This window comes from Suncus etruscus, chromosome 1, assembly GCF_024139225.1.
Source record: "Suncus etruscus isolate mSunEtr1 chromosome 1, mSunEtr1.pri.cur, whole genome shotgun sequence".
Classification (NCBI taxonomy): Eukaryota; Metazoa; Chordata; class Mammalia; order Eulipotyphla; family Soricidae; genus Suncus; species Suncus etruscus.
Window position 1 is genome coordinate 110587172 of NC_064848.1, and position 23516 is coordinate 110610687.

Below are 23516 nucleotides of genomic sequence, written 5' to 3' on the forward strand. Positions count from 1 at the left end.
GTTTATTCTGAAAGTCATTTTTAACACACAAATAAATAAGAAAGCTGTATGCATTTTCAGGAAAGCTATTTTCTGTCTTTATTGCCTTGTGTAGTGCTAACATGATGATGTGCCATCCTACTGCTTGGCATGGAATATACAGCTATACCCAGCAGTGCTTCTGCAGAGAAGAAAGCTGTGTTTAACTGCCAATTTACAAGGCAGTACTTCTTATAGGTCCTATGATATGTGTCTAAAATTTGCTTCTGACTCTGAATGCTTTACTCGTTCAGTAGACAAATTTTGCTATCTAGGAACAATTAATTTGTATTATTTTGTATTAGAAAATGTAATACCTCTTACTTTTTTGCTGAATAACTTATTTTATTTTATTTTTCAGAGCTTCCATATGGCTGGGAAAAAATTGATGATCCCATATATGGCACTTACTATGTTGAGTAAGTATCTAAGTGTGATATTAACTTGTTATTAGTGTTTTGTGATACTGTGTTAGTATTGCCTTTATTATGTGTGGCTAATGGTCTCTTTATTTCTTTTTCGTCTTTCTTTGAAGTTTCACAAAGACCCTCACAGCACAAGCTACTGTTTCATGCCTCTCCAGATGGCTTATTTGTCATTCCTTTCCTTTAACTCATGATTCTTATACACCAACTGGACAAGTGTTGTCACACTGTCCTCAAAAGTGATAATTAGAGATATCAAAGAAAATATGTGTCATTTTGCAAACAAAATTTTGGAAGCTTAATGGTTGTGCAGTAGAGGTGTTCTAGTAAATCACATTTTAAAGTCATTAAAATAAAATTGCCAAACTTGTTAATTGAAGAGTGAAATACAATGTATGAATTTTTTCTCTGTTACTACCCCATTTTAATCAGTAGTATTATTTTTGTAATTTGGATATTGAAGTTACTCATTAGAGGTTAAATTATTTTTGTGTTTCCTGACATCAAGAGTTATGTACACTATAACATTCTGCTATTCAGAATAAATCTCCAATTAGAAATGAAAATTTTTACTCATTTTTATAAAAATAAAGTAATATTCATAAATTTTCCAATTAAATATGTGAAGATAGAACTAGAACTTCCAGCATATTTTATATTTAATGTGTTATTACCAATATTATTTGGATGAACAACAAATCCTACCTATGCCTTATAGGAAGTTTATAATACCAAGTACAGAGATTGGATAACTAAAGCTTTCTATACAATTGTCAAGATCTAACTCTGCTTTCATAAATAGTATGCTGCTTAATAATTATAAATCTAGATGGTTAAATGTTTTGCTCAATTGCTTTTACAAAAATGTTCTGTTACTGAACTGCTACTATAATCTATATACTGATGGTTTTGTTTCTAATTTTTTTTGCAATAATTTTCAAACAACTGCTGAGTTTTGGAAAAGTGTTAAGCACTTCTTTGAGCTGGGGACAAAGCAACTAGTAAAACTAGTAAAAACTAGTAAAACCTATATGTGCTCCCTACCCTAGAATGAACATTTTTCTCATCAGAGCTTCTTGATGCTTTAAACTCATCATATTTTGGAAAATCTAAAGTTGGACATAATAGTCATTTCTTGTCCAAGTTGTTTCACCACATGAAATATTCTGTAATACCTAATGTTCTTCTATCATGTAAATATTCATTAAGTGAAAAGAGTAAAATAACTATATAGAGAGATATGTAGTTGCAAAAATAAAGTATTAGTAAATAATTAATAGTTACCTTATTCCAGTACATGACTATGCATGTAATATACATATATATTTCTAAATATACATGTTTTGGTGATTAGTATATTATAATTATGTGCATGACAAACCATTATCGCTATTATATTTAACACTATTAACATAAGTTCAATCAATAAGACTTAATAAGTAGATATAAAATATACCTATTTTAATAATAATTTAGTTGGAATTCTTGGATAAATTTAACAAGAAATACTTCCAATAAAATGCTAGTTTCTCTTTATTTACTGTACTTAGACTGTACTGTACTTGACTTATTATATCTTAAGTTTGATTAATTCCCTGTAGAGAAAGGAAGAGTGTGACATACTAGCTATGATCTTTGATGTAGTTCCCTGAAAATTTATTGAAAAAGATTTTTTATCTTAGCCAAGATATTTCCAAATGCTACATTGAGTCAGAAAAAAAAATTGGGGCTAGAGGTCACTCTACATAGTTACTCAACTTGGTTATTATAATTTGAAACCATAAATGAGTTTTATTTTATTTTATTTTATTTTGCTGAAACAATTGTTATTTACAAAGTCCTTCATAGTTGGGCTTCAGACATACAATGAATCAGGGACAATCCCACCACCAGTGTCTATGTTTCCAGAGTGTATCCCAACCTGCCAGTATGACAGGTCCATTTAAAGTGGGTCTCTTGATTCCATTGTTGCTTTAGCTTGGATATTTAGTTCTGTCCCTTTTTATCTCCACCAATGCAACTGAGACTGCTTGGCCCCTGGCCTCCACCCTTTCATATTTGTGTTTCTCCTCTTCTTCTTACTTTCCTTCTCTTCACTATACTCTGGGGCCAAGGGTGTTCAGGATATCTCCTATTTAGACAACTGAATTTCTTCATGCAGTTATTCTAAATTGCACATATAAGTGACATCATTCTGTATTTATCCTTCTTCTGGCTTACTACATTTAATATAGTATCTCCCAGTTCCATCCATGTTGTTGCAAATTGCATGATTGTATCATTCCTTACAGCTATGTTGTATATGTATATACTAAATATACATGCTAAATATATATACATACTTTATGTATATATATACCACATCTTTATGGTCCAATCACTTCTCTTTTGTTGGACATCTAGTTTGATAAGATGCACTAATACCATTAATTAGTATATAGCTATCAAGTTTTATATATATATTTTATACATATAATGTCTAGACTAAAATACAACTTATTGGTGAAATAATACAGAGGCTAAGGTGCTTGTCTTGCAAGTGGCCTGATGCCAGTTTGATACCCAGCACCTTATATGGTCCCTTGAACATTACTAAAATGACCCCTAAGTATAAAGCCCTAAACCCTGAACACTGCCAAGGATGGCCCAAGTACCTCCACCAAAAAGAAATTTGCCATTTGATTTGGAGCAACAGTATAGTAGGTAGAACATTTGTCTTGCACATGGTTCACCTGGGTTCAATTCTTAGCATCCCATCTGGTCCCCTGAGCACCTTTTTTTTTTTTTTCATTTTACTTTAAAGGATCACAAACACCCTCACAACACAACCTATTTCATACCTTGCCAGATGGTTTATTTGCCATTCCTTTCCTTTGACTCATGATTCTTATTCAACAATTGGACAAGTGTTGTTCACACTGTCCTTGAAAGTGATAATTAGAGATATCAAAGAAAATACCTATCATTTTGTAAACAAAATGGTTTTAGGAGCTGATGACTCAGCATAGTAGTGATCCCTGAGCATTGCCAGATGTGACTTTAAAATCCAAAAAATATTTTTAAATTTCACTATTTATCAGCATAGTGATAATATAAGTGATAATTGCTTAAGGTATCATCTGTTTTAATTCTGCATTTAATTTTATTAAACTTTAATAATAAAGAATTATTATTTATAAAGTAAAACTAATTTAGGTAGATTATTATTATAGTTATAGTCAAGGAAATGTTGATTCTCTAATTCTAGTAATGATTATGGGCAATATGTTCTTGTTAAGAACTTCTTGTTATGTGCTTAAAATGCACATTCACATCTATAATTGGAAGTGCTGGTATGAAAAGTTAAGGGGAGATAGACAATTTCTCACTAAATTGCCTGTGTAGGAACTCTGCAGTCCAACTTAGAGTCACTTACTCTTATCAAATATACCTACAAATGGAAGCAGAAGTTGCAAAGTGACTCTTACTCATCAGCAGGACATGTCAGAATAAAATCAGCCTGTATCTCTGGCACGAGTGAACACTCATTTTTCTGTTGGCCAGAGGCCAAACAGATAGGAAGTCCAACAATCACTAGCAGGAGAATAGTCATAGAACTTGAAAGAAAAAAATTTTCATTGAGTATTTTTTGACTATTATTATGGCCTACAATGCTCTAACTCTGTCCTATACAAATTAAGTGCTAAGATTACTAAGTTTACAGACTTAGTACCTTCAAAAAGCAAGAAGATGTTTCAAATAATCACGGTTACCTTATTTTACTCCAAAATAGCTCACATCTCATGCACCTTAAAAAGGACCCAGTGCTTCCCAACAACCATCACATTTATTATTTTCACCAGAGTGATGATGAGACAAAGTGTTTTAGGCTTATAAATTAAGAAATCTTGGATAAAAAGGACACAGCCAGTATTGCAGTGTTTTGAGAATAAAAACTGTAATTTGTATCTATGCCAGCTGACTTTATAGTCCATACTCCAAATGGCTCCAAAACCAACTGATCTCTAATGAGACAAATAAATCTCAGACACCTCAATGCCAGCAGACTGGCTAGCCCAGTGAGAGTGGCTTCTACTCATTGAGAACCACCAACTTTTCTTCCCACGAACTTTCAAAAGAACAGGCCTATATGACATGGACTCTGGGAGCAAGATCTCATATTTCAAAAAAGGAGAAGCGCATAGTATAACCCTCATGCATTGTGGAGTAGATGCTACTTGCTGGCACTAAGTTTTTGCCACATGATCTCCCATATGATCATCCCTATGAGGTGGAATTACCTTTATTTATTCCCATTTTTCAAACCTAAAACCAAAACTTTGGATAGCTCTTAACCAGGAAACCAGAGAGCTGCTATGAGTGTGCACCCCTGGTTCCTAGTCACCTTTGTGACCTCCCTCTCACAAGTAGGAGGTCTTGATTTCCCATTGTTGCTACAATTCTGCTCCATATCTGCTTCAATAGATAACAGAAAGTCTGGATTTCCCAATAGGCATTTGAGTCCTTGGTAGAAGGATTTTTTAGGTTTGGCAGATTTGCTCCAAACAGTATATGGGAATTCAACAATTACTAATGATTTTTCCATTTCTAGGGAAATTGATAAACACCTAGTAAATTACTCTGAGTCTTCCAATAGGAATGTTGACACAAGTGGAAAAGTGAAAGTAGCTCTGTAGATTTGATGTTTGGAGAGAAATGGGTCTTACTTGGTACCTTTTCTTACTTCCTTTATTACTAGTACAGATGAACCAACTCTCTATTATATGCCACTGAAGAAAGGAGACAAAATGTCAGATCCTTTGTCTCCCCCCAACAGACACATGATAGAATAGCATGTAGCAATAGAGTAAGACATCCCAAAGTTGCTAACTAGCAATGTAACTGTCCATAGAGAAAGGGGCAATTTTTTCATGAAAATAGTTAAAAAGGAAAAGGTGATTTAAACAGCTGGGTCTTGTGTGTGTGTGTGTGTGTGTGTGTGTGTGTGTGTGTGTGTGTGTGTCAATGTAGGCTTTTTTTCTCCTCATTTGTAAAATTATATCTGCTGGGTACATTTTTATTTAATAGCAATTCCATAATTTGCTTAACTAGCTCGCCCAAGAAGACACCATTTCGTAGAACAGCTTTCATGTTACTTCACCTCCTTCAACAAACCATGTAGCTAGTTAAAATGATCATGGAGGCAGGTTTTATTAGAACTTCATGTGATGTCACACATCTGCTATTAGAAGTGATAGTTGTGTGCAATTCCAGAAAGCATGAAAAACTCTGCATAATAGCTTTAGCACAGCACTTAGTGTTAAAATAAATCACATCCATTCTTTCACTAATGGTTAATATTTGCCATTGGTGCCACCAGCTAGAATGTGGTTAGAATGGATTTGAACTAAACGTCCTCTCTTAAAACTGTTAAGTTCTTTTGTGCCTTTGAAAAGTTTTCAAAGTTTTCTAGGAGAGATTTCACTTTCAAAATTTTTGTAAGTCAGCACAAATGCAAAACATATCCAATTACAAATAAGCAGAAAAGAATATTCTTCTAAGTCAGTCTTGTTCTTAGAGAATTTTTGCTTCTGGCCTGAAAGTTGAATTTCAAACTGTTTCATTTTCTTTTTTCAATCTTGAAATACTCGCAAATATTTCTGGTGCTATTGAAATGTTCTTAAACAAAATTTTCCCCAAACACACATATAGAAGATACTAACCACAAGTGATGCTGGTGAAGTAGTAACCTCTTTTTTTTTGGGGGGGGAGCATACCCAATGACGCTCAGAGGTACTCCTGGCTATGTGCTCAGAAATCACTCCTGGCTCGGGGGACCATATCAGATGCCAGGGGATCGAATTGAGGTCCATCCTAGATCAGCCACGTGTAAGGCAAACGCCCTACCACTGTGCCACTGTTCTGGCCCCTGAAGTAGCCTCTTGACCATTTTTGCCATAATGAACTCTAACTTATCTTTGTTCTCAAGCATTTGCCACATAGTTCTTATTACTTAGTGCCAAGAATATGCCCTGCAGAGTTTCATAGGATGTCAGCCTACAGTATAGTTGAGCTCAGTAGGCAGGTTTTGGAGGAAAAGACAAGAGCAAAGGAGAGGGAAGAGAAGACTTTCTATTGTACAATGACTATATCCAAAGACTTTACATATACTAGTTCATTTTATCCTCATTTTTAAAAACCTATAAAGTGTATTGATTATCCACCTGTTATAAGGATGCATATATCAGGCAGATACAATATTACAAATATAAAAACTGTATAGCTAGAATTTAAATTTACACAGCCTCATTTCACAGCTGGTGTGAATTATCTTTTATGTACCCCAGTAGCCTGGAGAGAGTTCCTACTTTTGTCGTTGCATGTTTTTCTAGTTCTTTCTCAATTATAGCACCCTTACATAATTAACAATTATAACTAATTATATATATTTTTGGGGTTGTGGGGAGGAAGGACACTTGGGATATTGGTGATGGGAATGTTGCACTGGTGAAGGGTTTTATATATAAACATATAAATAATTATATATATTTTTGGTGTCAACCCTAGCAGTGCTAATGTGCACATGGCTCCCAGCATGTTGCTCTAGGTTTATTCCCTGTGCTTAGGGAAATCATGTTATGCCAGGAAGCAAACCCAGGTCTCTCACAGGCAAAACACATACATTAGCTCTTTAAATTTTCTCTTGGTCTCTAAAGGAAATGGATTTATAAGAAATATGTAACTTAATCTCATGGTTAAAGTATTTAATAAATATAATGTTTTGTGCCAGAGAAATAACACAGTGCTTAGTGCATTTGCCTTGCATGTGGATCTCCTAGGTTTGATTCCCAGCATCCCATATGGTCCACCTGAGCCTGCCAGAAATGATTTCTTATCAGAGAGCCAGAAGTAACCCTTGAGCACTGCCAGATGTGGCCAAAGTTAGATAGATAGATAGATAGATAGATAGACAGACAGACAGACAGACAGACAGACAGACAGACAGACAGACAGACAGACAGACAGATAGATAGATAGATAGATAGATAGATAGATAGATAGATAGATAGATAGATAGATAGATTTATTGATAGATATTCATCTATCTATGGATGGATGGATGGGATAGATTGGATTTATTAATGGGATAAATAAATTGGATGAATATATTGGATGGATGGATGGATGGATGGATGGATGGATGGATGGATGGATGGATGGATGGATAGATTAATAAATAATGTTTCTTGTTGAAAATACACAAATCCCAGAGAATTTAGGTTCTCAAGTTCTCAAGGGCATGTAGGGAAAGCTGGCATTGTTAGATACCATGCAGAAATAATGAAGACCTTGCCTTAGAGAAGTGATGTTTTGATATTTGTATGAAATATTTACACTTTATGAAGTGCATTAAACAAGCATCAGCCAGTTAAGTTCACAGTTAAATAAAAAAACCAGAAGCACAGAAATTAATTTGGAGGACTTGCTAACTAAACTATGAGCAGTTAAGTGATGATGATCTCCCTTTTTACCTCGTATAGCTGGCCTCAATCAATTTCCTGCTTGAGGCATCAGCCCTTGCAGCTTGTAGAGTACAAGCTGTCCAAAAGCTTCATAGTCAGGAACCACTGAATTATGTGTAAGTGCCGCTTATATTTCCAGTAATATTTATACATTAATACTTGTGAACAATTGCAGTTAATAATACTCACTTCCTTTCTGAGTGCTGCTACTAGAAATTTTCCAGGATACAAATTTCAAGTAGACATTGTTTAACTTTTCTAATGCTACCATTTTGACACTGATCAATAGAATGAATTATAGTTTCCTTTTGAGACAGCTTCTGAATATTTTATTTTAATTTTTATTATATTTAATTTTTGTTTTTGTTTTGGATCTCACCCAGTTGTGTCTAGATCTTATTTCTGTGTCCCTGGGTCATTACTGTCTGTGCTCAGGGAACACATGTAATGCCAGTATTGAAATTGGTGCAATCACAAACAATGTAAGAACCTTAATTTCTATCTTGCTAGTCTTGAAATCTCTTGGCCCTTCTTGAATATTTTTAAATGTTTCCAATCAAAAGGAAGTTTTATATCCACTCCTCCTTTTCACCTATTAACATCCAGTTAAGTTCACGATGAAAGCCCCTCACCCACCTCAGATTTGGGATTTAGAGATAATTTTTTTTATGTTGTGAGACTCTTTCCCACTGTGGATTCAATTTAATATGATCACAGTTTTCTTCTGTATTCTAGTTACCTTCATCTCTCTTGAGTGTCTTCAACTTAAGGAAACAAAGCTCGACTCTGTAATTAAATACACTTTTATTAGAAACTGTTTGCTCTCATAACTACCTAATTTAGCATATCTGCTACTTCCAAATAAAGAATGTTTTTAGGCAACCAGAAGTTTAAATTGTTTTAATTGCAATGGAATCTTACTACTAATAATAAATTATTTGCCTCAATGTCATGGGTTGCTACATAGAAAGAAATGTTTTGAAAAATGTTTGCAATTCTAATAAATTCTTTGTCTTAAATTCAGTTTGGTAATAAAAGCAAAGAAATCGTAGCCCCAGAATCAACCTGTCTTTTAGAATATATTTGTGTTAAAGATAAATAAAAACTTACTTGTAGGGGGGTCCTTGAAGCTTTTTTATGAATTTAATCAAGTGATGCTCTTCTTCTTAAGAACGTTGAAGACATTCAGCACAGGCAGACAGCACATTGGCAGAGGGGAAATGCGACTATATATGCGGATACAGGCCCTGAACCTGATCATCCCAGGAAGAGAGGAAAAGACTGATCAGTAATGAAACAATAAGCTTAGTGCTCCCCCAAAAAAGACCATGTAACCTCCTACTAATCTTTTTCATTATTTCAGTTTTAAGCCATACCCAGTGATGCTCAGAGGCTATTTCAGGCTATGACTTCAGGAGAGCCCATTGGTATTACTCAGGAGGCTATAGTATGCAGCACCGAGGATTAAGCTGGTGTTGAAGGCATGCAAGACGAATACCTTAACCCGATATCATCTCTTGTGATTTTAAAAATAGTCTGGTGAAAGCAGGAAGAAAGATCTGCTCTTGTAAAGATTTATGTTTAAGAAAATTGCAGAAAACTTCTAGTTATATATGAATGATATTGAATATAATTTCAATTCTGAGAAGACCTAACGTCTTATGAATGTGTCCCTCCTGCTAGAAAAAAAGAGTACTCCCTCTCCCATGCCTTCCAGTGCTAAACAGCTCAGAGAAAGTTGCCGCCTTCTCTACTACAGAGTCCTATTTGCCTGTTGTCAACACTATCTTCTATCACAAACAGGTTACTATTATTCTCCATTTAGAAAAGAGCTGGCTTGTATAGTTTATAGTTATTTGGATGAAAAATGATAAATTTCTTGTGTGAGAACTGAAGATTGTTTCATGATACTAATCTGCATCATCAGATACTTTGGAATCATATCTTAGAAAGAAACTGAGTTCTAAAGTTAGCACAGCAATTGAAAATTGCAAGGAATCAAAATTATCCTAAAAAGCACTCAGAGCTGTATCAAGCTGGAGTCGAGCATACGGAAGCAACATGGCTTGATTATTTTTTCCTGAAGAATTCTTTCTGGAGTTAAAGTAGTTGGCTGACATTTATAGTCTTTTAGATCTCTAATAGATAATTTACATAGAATCACACTTAACTAGAATAGCACTCAGCTCAAAAAGCTGCTAATACTTTCAGAGGGATAAGGAAACTCAGTCAATCTGAGGGTCAAGTGTAGGTCATTTTTAGGCACCCTACTTTTTAATTTTTATTTTGTTTTGTTTGGGGACCAAATCCGGAGGTGCTCAAAGTCTACTCCTGATTCAGAAATCACTCCTGGTGGGATTGGAGGACAAAATGAGATGCTGGGGATTAACCTGAGTCAACTTGTGCAAGGCAAGTGCCTACCTACTTTACTATCTTTTCAATCTGCACCTTACTTTTTAATAAAACAGAATATATTGCCCCTGACTAGGTAAAATATTAGCCTCATTCCATATATGAAACATCACGTTCTTGCTTTTTTAATATGGGATTGTTTTTTCAAAATTCCTTGGGGTATTGTGATATTGGAAATAGTTTGCCCTTTTATGCATTCATGATTTCAAATGTACAGCCTAGTACAAAATCATGCTTAACCTCCTTGGCTCATATCTGTTAAATGAGAGGTTTGGATTATTTGATTGCTAGAATCTCTTCTAGTTCAAGGAATATCCACTGCACCTTGTGTTAACAAGGATGAATTTGGCCATTTTCCTTTAAGCTTCATTATTCTCTCATTATAACTGCTACCAAAGAATACTTAAAATTTAAAAGCATCTTCTTTCCATTTCTACTTGTCATTTTCTAGAAAATAACCTGTCTTATCATTCTTTCCCTTTTTAAATGATTTTTAGCAATTTTATCATGTGAAATGAATGCTTCCAAAATGGGGATTATTATAATAGAACCTCTTTATGAAGCTATGGAGAAAAATAGAAATGTAATTTATATATAGATCTGATATTTATATTAAAATTATAATTTAATATGCAGATAGTCAAAAATATATAAACAAAAAGTAAAAAGCATATTTTACCACTTCAAAAAGTAACACAGTTAGAGGAAATCTCCTTTTTAATAATGTGAAGAAATGTTAAAAATTATTAGTAGTGTTAAGTAGATGATTCCATATTTACAGAAATGAAATTATGTTGCAGTAGAATTAGCTAACTGTATAATAATAATGGATGAATTATAAATGTTTATCTTAAAAATCCTTGTCTTATTTCAATCTAGCAGTAATAAAATTTAGATTGTCAAGAAAAGCAATATGTTGTGTTCTATATCTCCATAAGTTGACTGGATCTTCTATCAGTAAAAGAGCTATTTGCAGTAATCAGTCAAATTAGTTTTGCCTTAAAATAAGTTTATCATTAAATGTATGGGTTTAGTAATCTTTCTTTAAAGTGCTACTTGTTGAGATCTTAGTTCAGATTTCTAAAGTACCCATTTATACATGGAAGTTGATGAAGATTCTTAATTTTACTTTAACTCTTTTTCATGTTTAATTGAGTAACAAAAATGTAAACATAGATAAATGTTATCATCTTTCTTTTTCTGTAATGTTCTTAGCTATATGTTTTGGTTATTTACTATGTATATAGCCACTATTAATAAACCTAGAGAATAATATTATTAGGTACCATCAATTAAAATTTGCTATGTATTAAGTGAATTTTGATATGTATTATGTATTTCCTATAAACACCACAACACTCTCTGATTCTCACTATTATTCTTGTTTTATAAACAGAAAACTTAAAGAAAGCCTAGATATCAAGCTAGTAGGTAATAGAAAGAGTTTATCTCCAGAGCAGGAACTAAAAGAGAGCCCTGATGCTGTCCATGCTTAAGTTACACTTGATTCCAGAGCATTAAATACAATATAAGTTAAAATCAACTAAAGACATGCAATGCTCGGGGCCAGAACGAGAGCACAGCGGTAAGGCGTTTGCCTTGCATGCTGCTGACCCAGGATGGGCAGGGTTCGATCTGGACGTCCCATATGATCCCACAAGCCAGGAGCGATTTCTGAGTGCAGAGCCAAGAGTAACCCGAGCATCACCGGGTATCGCCCAAAAACAAAACAGAAAACATCAATGCTTTATCCTTAAGATCTTGAATATTTTATATTATTTTCTATATATTACGTTTGCTCTTTATGACAGCTTTATGAAGTGAGTAGAACAAAGCTGAATATTTACAGATGAGACCATTGCAGTTCAGAGATGATAGAGACATTTTACCAATAGGATTTAAACCCAAAGGCTGATTTCATTTCCAACATGAGAGAGAATGATATCTCAGACTTATTGTAAGTGGCTTTACTTTGGTGAAAACAAAGGTATCTGTAAAAACAAAGTGTACCAGAAAGGAATAGTACAAGTGATTTCCCCTAACCTCTATTTCTCAAGGTCTAACCTACCACTTGCAGGTTAACTTTTATATACCAATCAAAAGACACCTTTTCACTAGCACTTTTGTGTTAAGTTACCATCGAAAGAGTTTCTGGTTAAATAAGTATCAATGTATCACTTCTTAGCCTCACTGGACTTCAAAAGGACCTATCAAAACCTTTATGAGGTTTGAGACAAGTTATACATGTTTGTGTTCTTTTCCTAATTTGTACTCACATTCACCTTTACCTAGCCTCAATATTAGCACAAAATTACCATGCAGCTGTTATCAGATTGCCAAAGAAGCGCATTCATCTCCCAGAGATGATTAAGGTAGAATTGGGATTAGTTAAGACTTGTCCCTAAGGGAGCAGAAGGCAGGGGAGATTTATGAGTGTATAACCAGGAATAACCCCTGAGAGTAGCAGAGAGAGAGAGAGAGAGAGAGAGAGAGAGAGAGAGAGAGAGAGAGAGAGAGAGAGAGAGAGAGAGAGAGAGAGGAGAGAGAGAGAGGGAGAAGAGAGAGAGAAGAGAGAGAGGGAGAGGGAGAGGGAGAGAGAGAGGGAGAAGAGAGAGAGAGAAGAGAGAGAGGGAGAGGGAGAGGGAGAGGGGGAGGGAGAGGGGGGAGGGACATGGAGAGGGGGGAGTGGAGAGGAAGGGGGAGAGGGAAAGGGAGTGTGAGAGGGAATGTGAGGGGGAAGGTAGAGAGAGGAGGGGGGAGAGGGAGAGGGAGGAGGGGGGAAAGGGAATAGGGGGAGAGGGAGACGGAGGGGAGAGGGAGAGAGAGGGGGGAGAGGGAGAGGGAGGAGAGAGGGGGGAGTGGAAAGGGAAGAGTAGGAGAGGGAGAGGGGGAGGGGGAGGGGGAGAGAGGGAGAGGGGGTGAGGGAGGGGAGAGGGAGAGGGGAGGAGAGGGAGAGGGAGGGGAGGGAGAGTTAGAGAGAGGAGAGAGAAAGAAAGAAAGAAAGAAAGAAAGAAAGAAAGAAAGAAAGAAAGAAAGAAAGAAAGAAAGAAAGAAAGAAAGAAAGAAAGAAGGAAGGAAGGAAGGAAGGAAGGAAGGAAGGAAGGAAGGAAGGAAGGAAGGAAGGAAGGAAGGAAGGAAAGAAAGAAAGAAAGAAAGAAAGAAAGAAAGAAAGAAAGAAAGAAAGAAAGAAAGAAAGAAAGAGAGAGAGAAAGAGAGAAAGAAAGAAAGAGAAAGAGAGAAAGAGAGAAAGAAAGAGAGAGAAAGAAAGAAAGAAAGAAAGAAAGAAAGAAAGAAAGAAAGAAAGAAAGAAAGAAAGAAAGAAAGAAAGAAAGAAAGAAAGAAAGAAAGAAAGAAAGAAAGAAAGAAAGAAAGAAAGAAGAAAGAAAAGAGGGAGGAAGGGAAGGAAGGAAGGAAGAAAAGAAAGAAAGAAAGAAAACCGTTATTTATGTAATTGTTTCTCTACTTCTGATAACCTGTTTCCACTGTTATCATAAACATCTCTCTACATAATTTTTGTTAGGATTTTATTTTATGAGAAATTTTTCTATTATGTTTTTCTATAGGAATTTTATTTGTATATTACATTAACTTATATTGATTTAAAAAGTACCCAAAGAAAGGTCTCCTGAATCCTCATTCATATTCATATCCTCATTCATATTCATACCTATTTCACTTTTCACTTTTTTTTAATAAGTATGCCATTAAATCACATTTTTTTTTTGGTTTATGGGCCACACCCAGCGGTGCTCAGGGGTTACTCCTGGCTATCTGCTCAGAAATAGCTCCTGGCAGGTACAGGGGACCATATGGGATGCCGGGATTCGAACCAACCACCTTAGGTCCTGGATCGGCTGCTTGCAAGTCAAACATCACTGTGCTATCTCTCCGGCCCCTAAATCACATTTTATAGTGAAAAAGATTAAGTTCCTATTATATGTTAGTAATCAGTTATTTTAATAACTTAATAATTAAAACAAGGTACTCCATTTTCATGTTTGTCTTCAGAAAATCAGCAGATAATTTACAAGTCTAATTTTTTTTTCATTTTTTAGTGAATTCTGTTAAAAAAGACAGAAATGGAAGTTCCTAGTTCAAGTACCTTGGATATTACCAAATGCACTCTATGCCTGCATAAACATAAGTAATATCACTTGAAATATAAGTGTATATTTGTGTCAGAACCATATAAATCAATGTTGTTGTGTTTGGCATCTACAAAGTTGATCTTGATTTATGCATCTTGCCTTTACTATTATATCTGCAGAAAATAGTTTACCTTCTCTGAGGAACCAATGAATGAATTAAAAGCATGGGATCTCTTTGACTGAGCACATAGTTTTTCCTTGAATATTAGTTCCTAGTCCTCTCTACATCCCACTAGTTTTTTTTTTCTTTCCTATAGGCTGATACTCATTCTTCAAATGACTCTCTTTTCTATATGTATTTGAATAGCTCAAATAAATGTCTCTTTCCACAAAAATTATGACATGTATCAAACCAAATTTAAATCTGAACAGGAGTTTCATAACTTAAATCATGTGCTGAATGGAATGTTCTTCTGAATACTAAACATTGAACCTTTAATCTTTATTTAGTGCATAGAATAAATGAAATAATGCAAATTCAACAAATACGTAGACCTAAATTCACCAACTATATTTGTATATTATGAAAAGAATTATACACAAGTAAAAATATATCTCCATTATAGTTGAACAAAAGGATCTAATCTATTTGAGCTTTCTTCTTGCAATGGTCTAAATTTAGGTATAGCGTGTTTGTTGTGTAGGATTCCACATTAATACTTGTTGTACCCTAAAAGAAATTTATGAAAAACAATATGAAACAACATATTACCTCTACTCCTTGTTCTTGTTTTTACTAGATCTTTATACTCTATTCCCATTCTTTTTGCTTGTCATACTTCTCTTTCAGTAGTTTTTTTCTTCTCAAAAAGAGAAATCCACCACAAACAGGCCCCAAAGTAAATACTGGGTAGGATATTAAAAGATTATATGCAGGTTCCAGGAATTCAGGAGAAAAGCCTTTTTTCCCTAGAACTCAACAAAAATATGTATTTTGGGGCCACACCCGGTGATGCTCAGGGGTTACTCCTGACTCGGGGGACCATATGGTATGCCGGGAGATGAAACCAAGGTCCATCCTAGGTCAGCTACGTGCAAGGCAAGCACCCTACCACTGCACCACTGCTCCGACCCCTCAACAATTTTTTTCTAGTTCTCCTGCATAAATTTCTACCACATAGAATAAAGAACTATGAATTTGATTCTCTCTGATGGATAGCAATAAAAGCTCAATAGTCAAGAATAACACTTGTTACTTTTTCTGATATTAAACATTGGAATAAGAAACCTGGGGTGTTTTGTTTCTATATAAAACTGGAAAAATCGAATCGTACTTCCTTGCAGAGTCTTCACAGTCTTTCGCCTAGTCTTGTTTATCTCCCCCTTCACAGTACTCTTTTCTTTACGTACGCCTTCCTTGAAAACCTCAGACATTATTGATATTGTCTTCAGGATTCCTTATTTATTTGAGCTAAGTTTCTTGATCTTGGAGTTACATCCCTGTGTTCACTGTTATTGGAGGTATATAATTACACATGTGTTTTATAATAATCGTGATTGTCTGTGGTTCACTATTCTATATTATAGCTTCACATTTAATAACTCATAAATAAATATTAAGAAATAGCAGTCCAGAGATATTACAGTGAATAATGTGCTTGCCTTTTATATTACTAAGCCTAGTTTGATCCCTAGCACATATAGTTCTATGAGCATCACCAGGAGGAAGACACTGCTGATTATTGCCCCAAAACAAAGAGTTGAGAAAAGGACATAAAGAAAAGAAATAGTAATCTAGATCAATTATATTCCATTATAGTTCAGACTATTTTCAGCTCTCTGAGCCTACTATAATGTCTAGTTCTGTGCACAATGTAATTTTTCAGTCATGAAAAAGGTAAGCCCCAGGTAAGAACAATAACCAGAACATTGGAGATAGCTAGTAAATGATGCTAAAATGATTAGGATGTCAAGAAGTGCCATAACATCTCTTCTTGGTTGGCTTCATGAACTCCTCATATAATCTTTTTCACCCTGCCCCCTCCCCTCAAAGGAAAAAAATCAAATATCCCAGGAAAAAGAATTTCAGAATTATGGCTGTCCAGTATGGGGACTTTCAAACAGGAAAAAATAAACAAATAACCTTCTGCTATGTCTTGGACCTTGCTATTTTTGTAGTTTTCTTTCTGTACTCCTTCACTACAGCTCTTACATTATCCACAGTCAAGCACATGTATGTGACTACACACCAGCTTAATATTGTTGCCAAGCAGAATTGAATATCTTTTAACTTGCTACTCTTCTTCCTAAAATGCCCTTCTTCTAAAAACAAAGTGCACTTATTATTTTAAAATCTGATCATGGGTCCTTTCCTTTGTGAATGTATCCCTGATCATTAGATCAGTCCTAGTTCTTTGCATATGATTTTGGTGAATGACAATATCACCCTTTCTTCAATTTGTTCTTATTTTTGTGTATGTTTATAATAATCAACAAATCCCAGCTTTGTACAAATTTAAAATTGAATGAGTCATGCTCTAATCACTTATTCCCAAGGCAAACTGAGTAGTGCCACTCAACTTGTATGCCTCACTTAGTTGGAATTTGGGCTCCCCTGAGCCCAAAGTGGGTTATGTTATATTCATCTTTGTTTTTCCAAATGCTAGAACAGTGTTGAATTAATGAATACATAGATGGTACTTAGAGAACTGAAGCCAATCAATTAGAATTTGAAAATACCAGTGGGAGATAACTTATTTATTACATTTGTCTCTTGAAAGAAAGATCTAATAATGTGTGTTTTAGTGTCCTGCTACACAATTTCTATCTTTCTTCTAAGTCTGTAGCTCTCTCTTTATGCTCAGTCTAGAAGAAAAATTTTAGAAATACCTTCCACAGGAACATCTCTTTCTATATTTAGTTGTAACATTTAACAGAGACATTTTAGGGGAATGAGAAGAGAAGGAAAGAAATATTTAAAGTGCATACATAATGACTTTGAAATGTTTTAAAAGAAAATAATATTTGTAGGTTTGGGAGAGGGCCTCATGATTGACTGTGCATTGTCATTTCTGTTAAAGTGGAAAAATAGAGCTTTTCTTAGAACTTGGTTGTAAATAGAAATAGCTTAAATGATAACTCTTTATTTCATAAAGTATACACAAAAATATACATTATAGGCTAATATTTTCACTAAATAACTTAGCACTAATCCTAGATAAGAAGAGAAAGCTCATTTATATAAAAGTCTTGTGTGGAGTAAATGATAGGTACCTTAGTTGTGAGAATTTCAGCACCAATAGATATATACCACCTGGACACTAATATTCCCAGATTTATATCCTCATGTTGAAAAAAACCTTCCCACCAACATTCACAAAGCAAACTCACATTACCCTCAGACACTGTGTGAATAATAAAAGAAATTTTGAATAATAAAATAATAATTTTGATAGAAAAAATTATCACTTGAGTGTTAGAATTAGGAAGAAATTTTTCAAGAGGATGGATTCAATTATCCTCTTTTTTTCTAAGCATCAAAAAGAAGAGATTCAATTTTTCCATTTATCCAAAGTTTATATTTAAAGTATATTTAAAACATTAATCTTTAAACCAATACTTTTAAAATTCAACTTTTCAAAGTATTATAAGGCATATATTCTATTACAGAAAGCCTTATTCTATTTTATTATTTTTGTTCCTGTTTTATTCCTCTATTAGTCTATCAATTTGTTTGACCTTGCTTCTCCCTGCACTCCCTACCATGGAGCTAAGCAAAGAGGTTTAGAGAAATATGTATTTGATGAATTATAATAATATTTATGAATACTTATATTCATGCACTATTCTAAAATGATGAAGTGATTTTATTCATTCATGTAGTACTTACATTAGTTCTATGAGGTATGTTATGTTGTAAACCCAAGATTACAGATGAACAATTCTGAATCACAGAGTGGGTTGGGTATATCATATGCCCAAAGAAACATGCCCAGGCTATGGAACTTTGATAGACACAATGGGACCAGTCACCAGGCTCTAATATGCTACCCCATTTTTAAGGAAAAATATGAAACAATCCTCATGGGATCACTATCCTCGCAATTTCTAAAGCCTGAAGTTGGTTTTATAATTTTTAATTTGAGGGCTTGGGGTTTCTTCTGGTTCTGTACTCCTGGTGGTCTCTATGGACCATATGGAAATCCAAGGATCAAACCTGGGGTCAACTGCATATACGACGTATTTCTCTATCCACTGTACTATTGCTTTGGCCTCATTTTTTTTTAAATTGAATGAAATAAAAGTTGAATTAATCTTGGGGCCGGAGTAGTGGCACAGCAGTAGGGCATTGGCCTTGCACACAGCTGACCTAAGTAAGACCTTAGGACAGACACAGTTCAATCCCCTGGCATCCCATATGGTCCCCCAAGCCAGGAGCAATTTCTGAATGCATAGCCAGGAGTAACTCCTGAGCACCCAAAAACATAAAAAATCTTAAATTAATCTTAAATGAGGTTATATTTGTTACATTTATTCATACCTGATAGTGAAGAAAAGTATATGGAACCCTATCAAAGCTTGTATTAAAGTGAACAAAATTTAGATAGAGAGGATGCAAAGTATGTGTTTGACTATGTAGGGATCCAGATGGAAAGAAAGTACTAGTAATACGCAGATTTTTCCTGACCTATAGAGCATTAGAATCATAAAAGGAAGCAAAGAATCCTAATGAGTCCTAAGGAATCATAAATATGCACTATGAATTATTTTAGGGGTTATTCTGAGGTTATTTTTATTATTTAATTTCTATTTTATTGGATGAGACTTGGAGCCATAACCCAGCACTGCTCAGGGTTAACTACTGACTCTGTGCTCAGGAATCACTTCTGGCAGTGCTCAAGGGACAATACATAATTCTGGGATCAAACCATTAAAGACTACATTCAAAGTGATCACCTTACCCACTGTACTATCTCTCTGGCCCCTATTTCTGTTCAGAAAAGAACAGAAAAGGTCAAGTATAATGCATGGAAGGGATGATATACTGAGCTTCTATTCAGAGCCTACAGTCTCCTTACCTAGTGCTGAATGCCTGTCCCTGATTAGTACTCTCATATTTTGTCTCTAACATAACCCTGTTTATATGTGAGCATGTTTCTCTAAATCACATATGACAGCAAGCTGCAACTATTTTATCACAACAGGTCTAATGACTTTTTCACCTAGCACTAGAATGCCTGTTTTGAAGGTCTCGTGGTTCTTTGCTCAAATGCAGATTGCATCTATCTCCTGAGCTGGCCCTACAGTTCATGTGCAGTTCTGATGGTTACAGCATGTGTAATTTCATGGGAGAAATAAACTAGAAAACAGTGAGATTTTTCATGTGCCCCTGCTCCCACCTATAACTTTTTTTAAAAGATGTTGTGGAACCTTTCAAGGGGAGATTTGCCACAAGTAAAATATTGCCACAGTGGCCAATATGGCTGCAGTAATTACTCTACCACACGAAAGAGTCAGTGCTCCACAAACATGTTTCACTGGTGAAGGGGGGTTTTCTGTTTATGACTAAAACCCAATTACAATCATGCTTGTAATCATGGTGCTTAAATAAAGATGTTACATATCAAAAAAAAAAGGTAATATTTTCTTCTTTTAGCAGAGACCCAAAGGTTCATTTCTCAACTGCCAACAGAAGATGGGGAAGTGGTCAGTGGGTACGTAAGGGTCAGCTGTGGTTGCACTGAACTGTCCTATTCAAGGAGGCTAAAGTAATGAGGTGAAGTGTGAAGGTACAGGCATCAGTAGTCAGATTGGATGATGACCTTAGTGACACCCCACCTGTCCCATGAAACTTGAAGGCTCCATTTTACTATCTCCTCTCTTCCTTCCTCAGTCCCACAGTAAAGGATTGAAAGTCAAACACAGTAGTCCCCAGAGATTGTCTTTGATAACATGTCACCCCTTCACCTGCAAATGTCTTCTTAATGTTGTGAGCATCTAAAACTTCTGATTGCAAAAATCTTCTCTTCTTGAAGAAGAGAGTATTCCTAATAGCCTCAAAACTCATATGCTATAAAAGAAACTTCTGCACAAACCTAGTAAGATAAGAAACTTTGTATTTAACTTTCTTTTCCAACTTCTGGCTTCTATATCAATGGATAACAATTTTAGTTGCACTATATTTACCTGAAAATCTTGTTTTTAAAATATTATGCTTGTACCTCATTCTATTTTATTTTTACTTTAAAAAAGGCAAGCTTGTGGCCAGAGCAGTGGTGCAGAGCAGTAAGGCATATGTCTTGCAGGTGCTAGCCTAGGATGGACTGCGGCTAGATCCCCCAGCGTCCCTATGGTCCCCTAAGCCAGGAGCAATTTCTGAGCACATAGCTAGGAATAACCCCTGAGCATCACTGGGTGTGGCCCCCCCAAAAAAGGTAAAGTTGGGGAGCCAATATAGGAGTTAAGATGTTTGTCTTTCATATGACCAATTCCAGTTCTGTCCTGACACTATATATGTTCACTTAAGCACTACAAGGAGTGGTCCCTGAGCATAGAGCCAAGAGGAAATGTTGAGCACTGCCAAATGTTACCTCCCTAACCCCCCCCCAAAAAAAAACCTCAAACAACGAAAAACACTTGTCAAGTCTTCCAATATGGAACTTCTTCATTTTAGTAAAGAGAAAATGGAATTTAGACTATATTCATTTCAAAATACACATTAAATATATTTATAATACCTAAAGAATTTTATAGAGAAATGTGGTGACAGACTGGACGTAATTCAAAACTTAGAATTTTTTGGTAGTTTTCCAGGTTCCTGTTTTGAATGCAAACTAGAGTAAACAATAATTATCTTACAGAGACTAAACAATGAAAAGAAGAATGACATTTGTCATTCACTTTCTTTTCGTTCATTATACCATACAAAATTCTTCTAAAAGGACCTGAAATTATTTATTTTGGAAGCATAAGAAAAACAAGGCTACTTTGGTCCATTACATGAGTTATTACATACTTTGGTAAGTCTTTTAAAGTTGGGTGCATTTTATGTCTTATGGATGACTGTTTATGACTGTAAATATTCTGTAACAATTAACTTAGGATGCTAAAACTTACCCAGATATTATTTGTGGTAGAGGTTGTGCCAATCTAATTTATTACTATTTTCATTCTTTTAATTTCAAGAACTCTTTATGATGTTGAATGATATTTTAAATATAGTATCTCTAAAGTAGGTTGTTACTTATTTACTGTTCAATGAAGGGACAGTTGAATGCAAGTGAAATATTAGAAGAACACAATTGTATATATAAATGTAACTCAGAAAAGCCAAATAATATATTTATTACAATAAAATTTTACTGAACTGAAGATAGGATTATACCGATCTAGCAGAATATAAATTAATCAGATAGAAATGAGTAAAGCCTACATTTATATACTTCCTGATTTTATTTTGGTTTCTTCAAATTACTAACCTATATTAGTAAGCTAAAATCTTGAAACACATTATCTTCATTTAGTTATATAACAAAAATACATTTCTTTTTCTATATTAAGTGCCTAATATATAAATATGAATAATACATGGTCCCTGTATATAGCTCTCCACAACCTAGAGAAGGAAATAAAATGAAAATAATCATTAAAATACAGTATAATAAGGATAATAAAACTTGCACAATTCATTATTGTGTAATTATTACTTAGGGTCTTTTTATACTACATCACAGAAACCTCTTTGATATCAGAAACAAATAGCTCTAAGATCCAGTAACAAAATCCTTTGTCCTTATGAACTGGTTTATCTTAAATACTTTGGAGAATATTACTGATTTCTTTTTCCCTTGAATTAGCAGCCTGAAAGCTCATCTCAAAAAATAACATAACACTACTAAACAAGGAGAACCTTATCTTATCAATTAAACTACTGATCTACTTTGATCCAACTAAATTCATCCTCAATTTGTTTACCTTATTGGAGGGGGTGGGGGTTGGGCCACACCTAATGACGCTCAGTGGTAACTTCTGATTCCATGATCAGAAATAGCTGATCTTTTTAATATAAGAAATAGTAGTTCTTTTTGATAATAGTACTAAAAATAGGCAAAGGCAAAAAAAGATTTCTCAAAGGCTGAAGCACATACACAAAGGCTTTAAATTTGGCCATCAGAAAATCTCAGAGAATTATTGGGCATAATTCTTTTGACCCCAAGTATTGGAGACTGGTTAATTCCAAAAGAGAATCATTACTTTGAAAAATAGGCATAACTAAACTAAATCTTAAAAACTGTGAGGTCTTCTCTATGTTTCTATTTGCAACAGAAAACATTATTTTGCCCATCTTTATAGCAACCTTAAAAAGGAAGTATGAACACAGAAAAACCTAACACCCAAAACCTCCACAGACCGACCAGTAGCCCTATCTATAGTCAATTTTAAAATAATATTTTCAATAAACTGGCTCAATCTATGCTAGGCATATTCACATTTGAGTGAGTGGTGATTTGGGCCACACTTGGCAGTGCTGCTTTTTCTGGCTCTGAACTCTGAGATTATTCCTGATGGTTCTCAAGGACCATATGGAATGCTGGGCATCAAACATGGGTCATTCACTTCCAAGGCAAGCACTCTATCCTCTGTGCTATCTTGCTAGTCTCCCACATCACCACAAAAATTTTAAGCATTCACAATGACAATGATACATATCACAGTGATGGTGATAATGCAGATGGTGTTTGTGTTGGTAGTGTCCATAATAATATGTATGCTGCATATTTTCATTTTTATTTAATCCTCAAAATCACCCTGGGAGAAAAGATTATGGATACTTGATCAAATCTCAGTCCTTCTTAGTAGGAATGTAATTTATTTTTAATATATCTTTATTTAAACACTTTGATTACAAACATGATTGTAGTTGGATTTTAGTCATATAAAGAACACCTCCGTTCACCAGTGCAACATTCCCATCGCCAATGCCCCAAATCTCCCATCTCCCTACCCCTCCCCCTGCCTACTTTTCTCATTCATTCACATTGTTATGTTAGTTGTCAGTGCAGTTATTTCTC

General features: G+C 34.8%; 1 protein-coding gene across 2 annotated transcripts in view; it reads left to right on the plus strand.

The window, feature by feature from the left end:
* Nucleotides 1–23516, plus strand: part of MAGI2 (membrane associated guanylate kinase, WW and PDZ domain containing 2) — a 1487205-nt gene that overhangs the window by 1163046 nt on the left and 300643 nt on the right. For both annotated transcript variants that reach the window (XM_049783101.1, XM_049783109.1), the window contains one exon: nt 380–437. In XM_049783101.1, coding sequence (XP_049639058.1) covers nt 380–437 — 58 coding nt within the window. The remainder of the gene's footprint in view (nt 1–379; nt 438–23516) is intronic.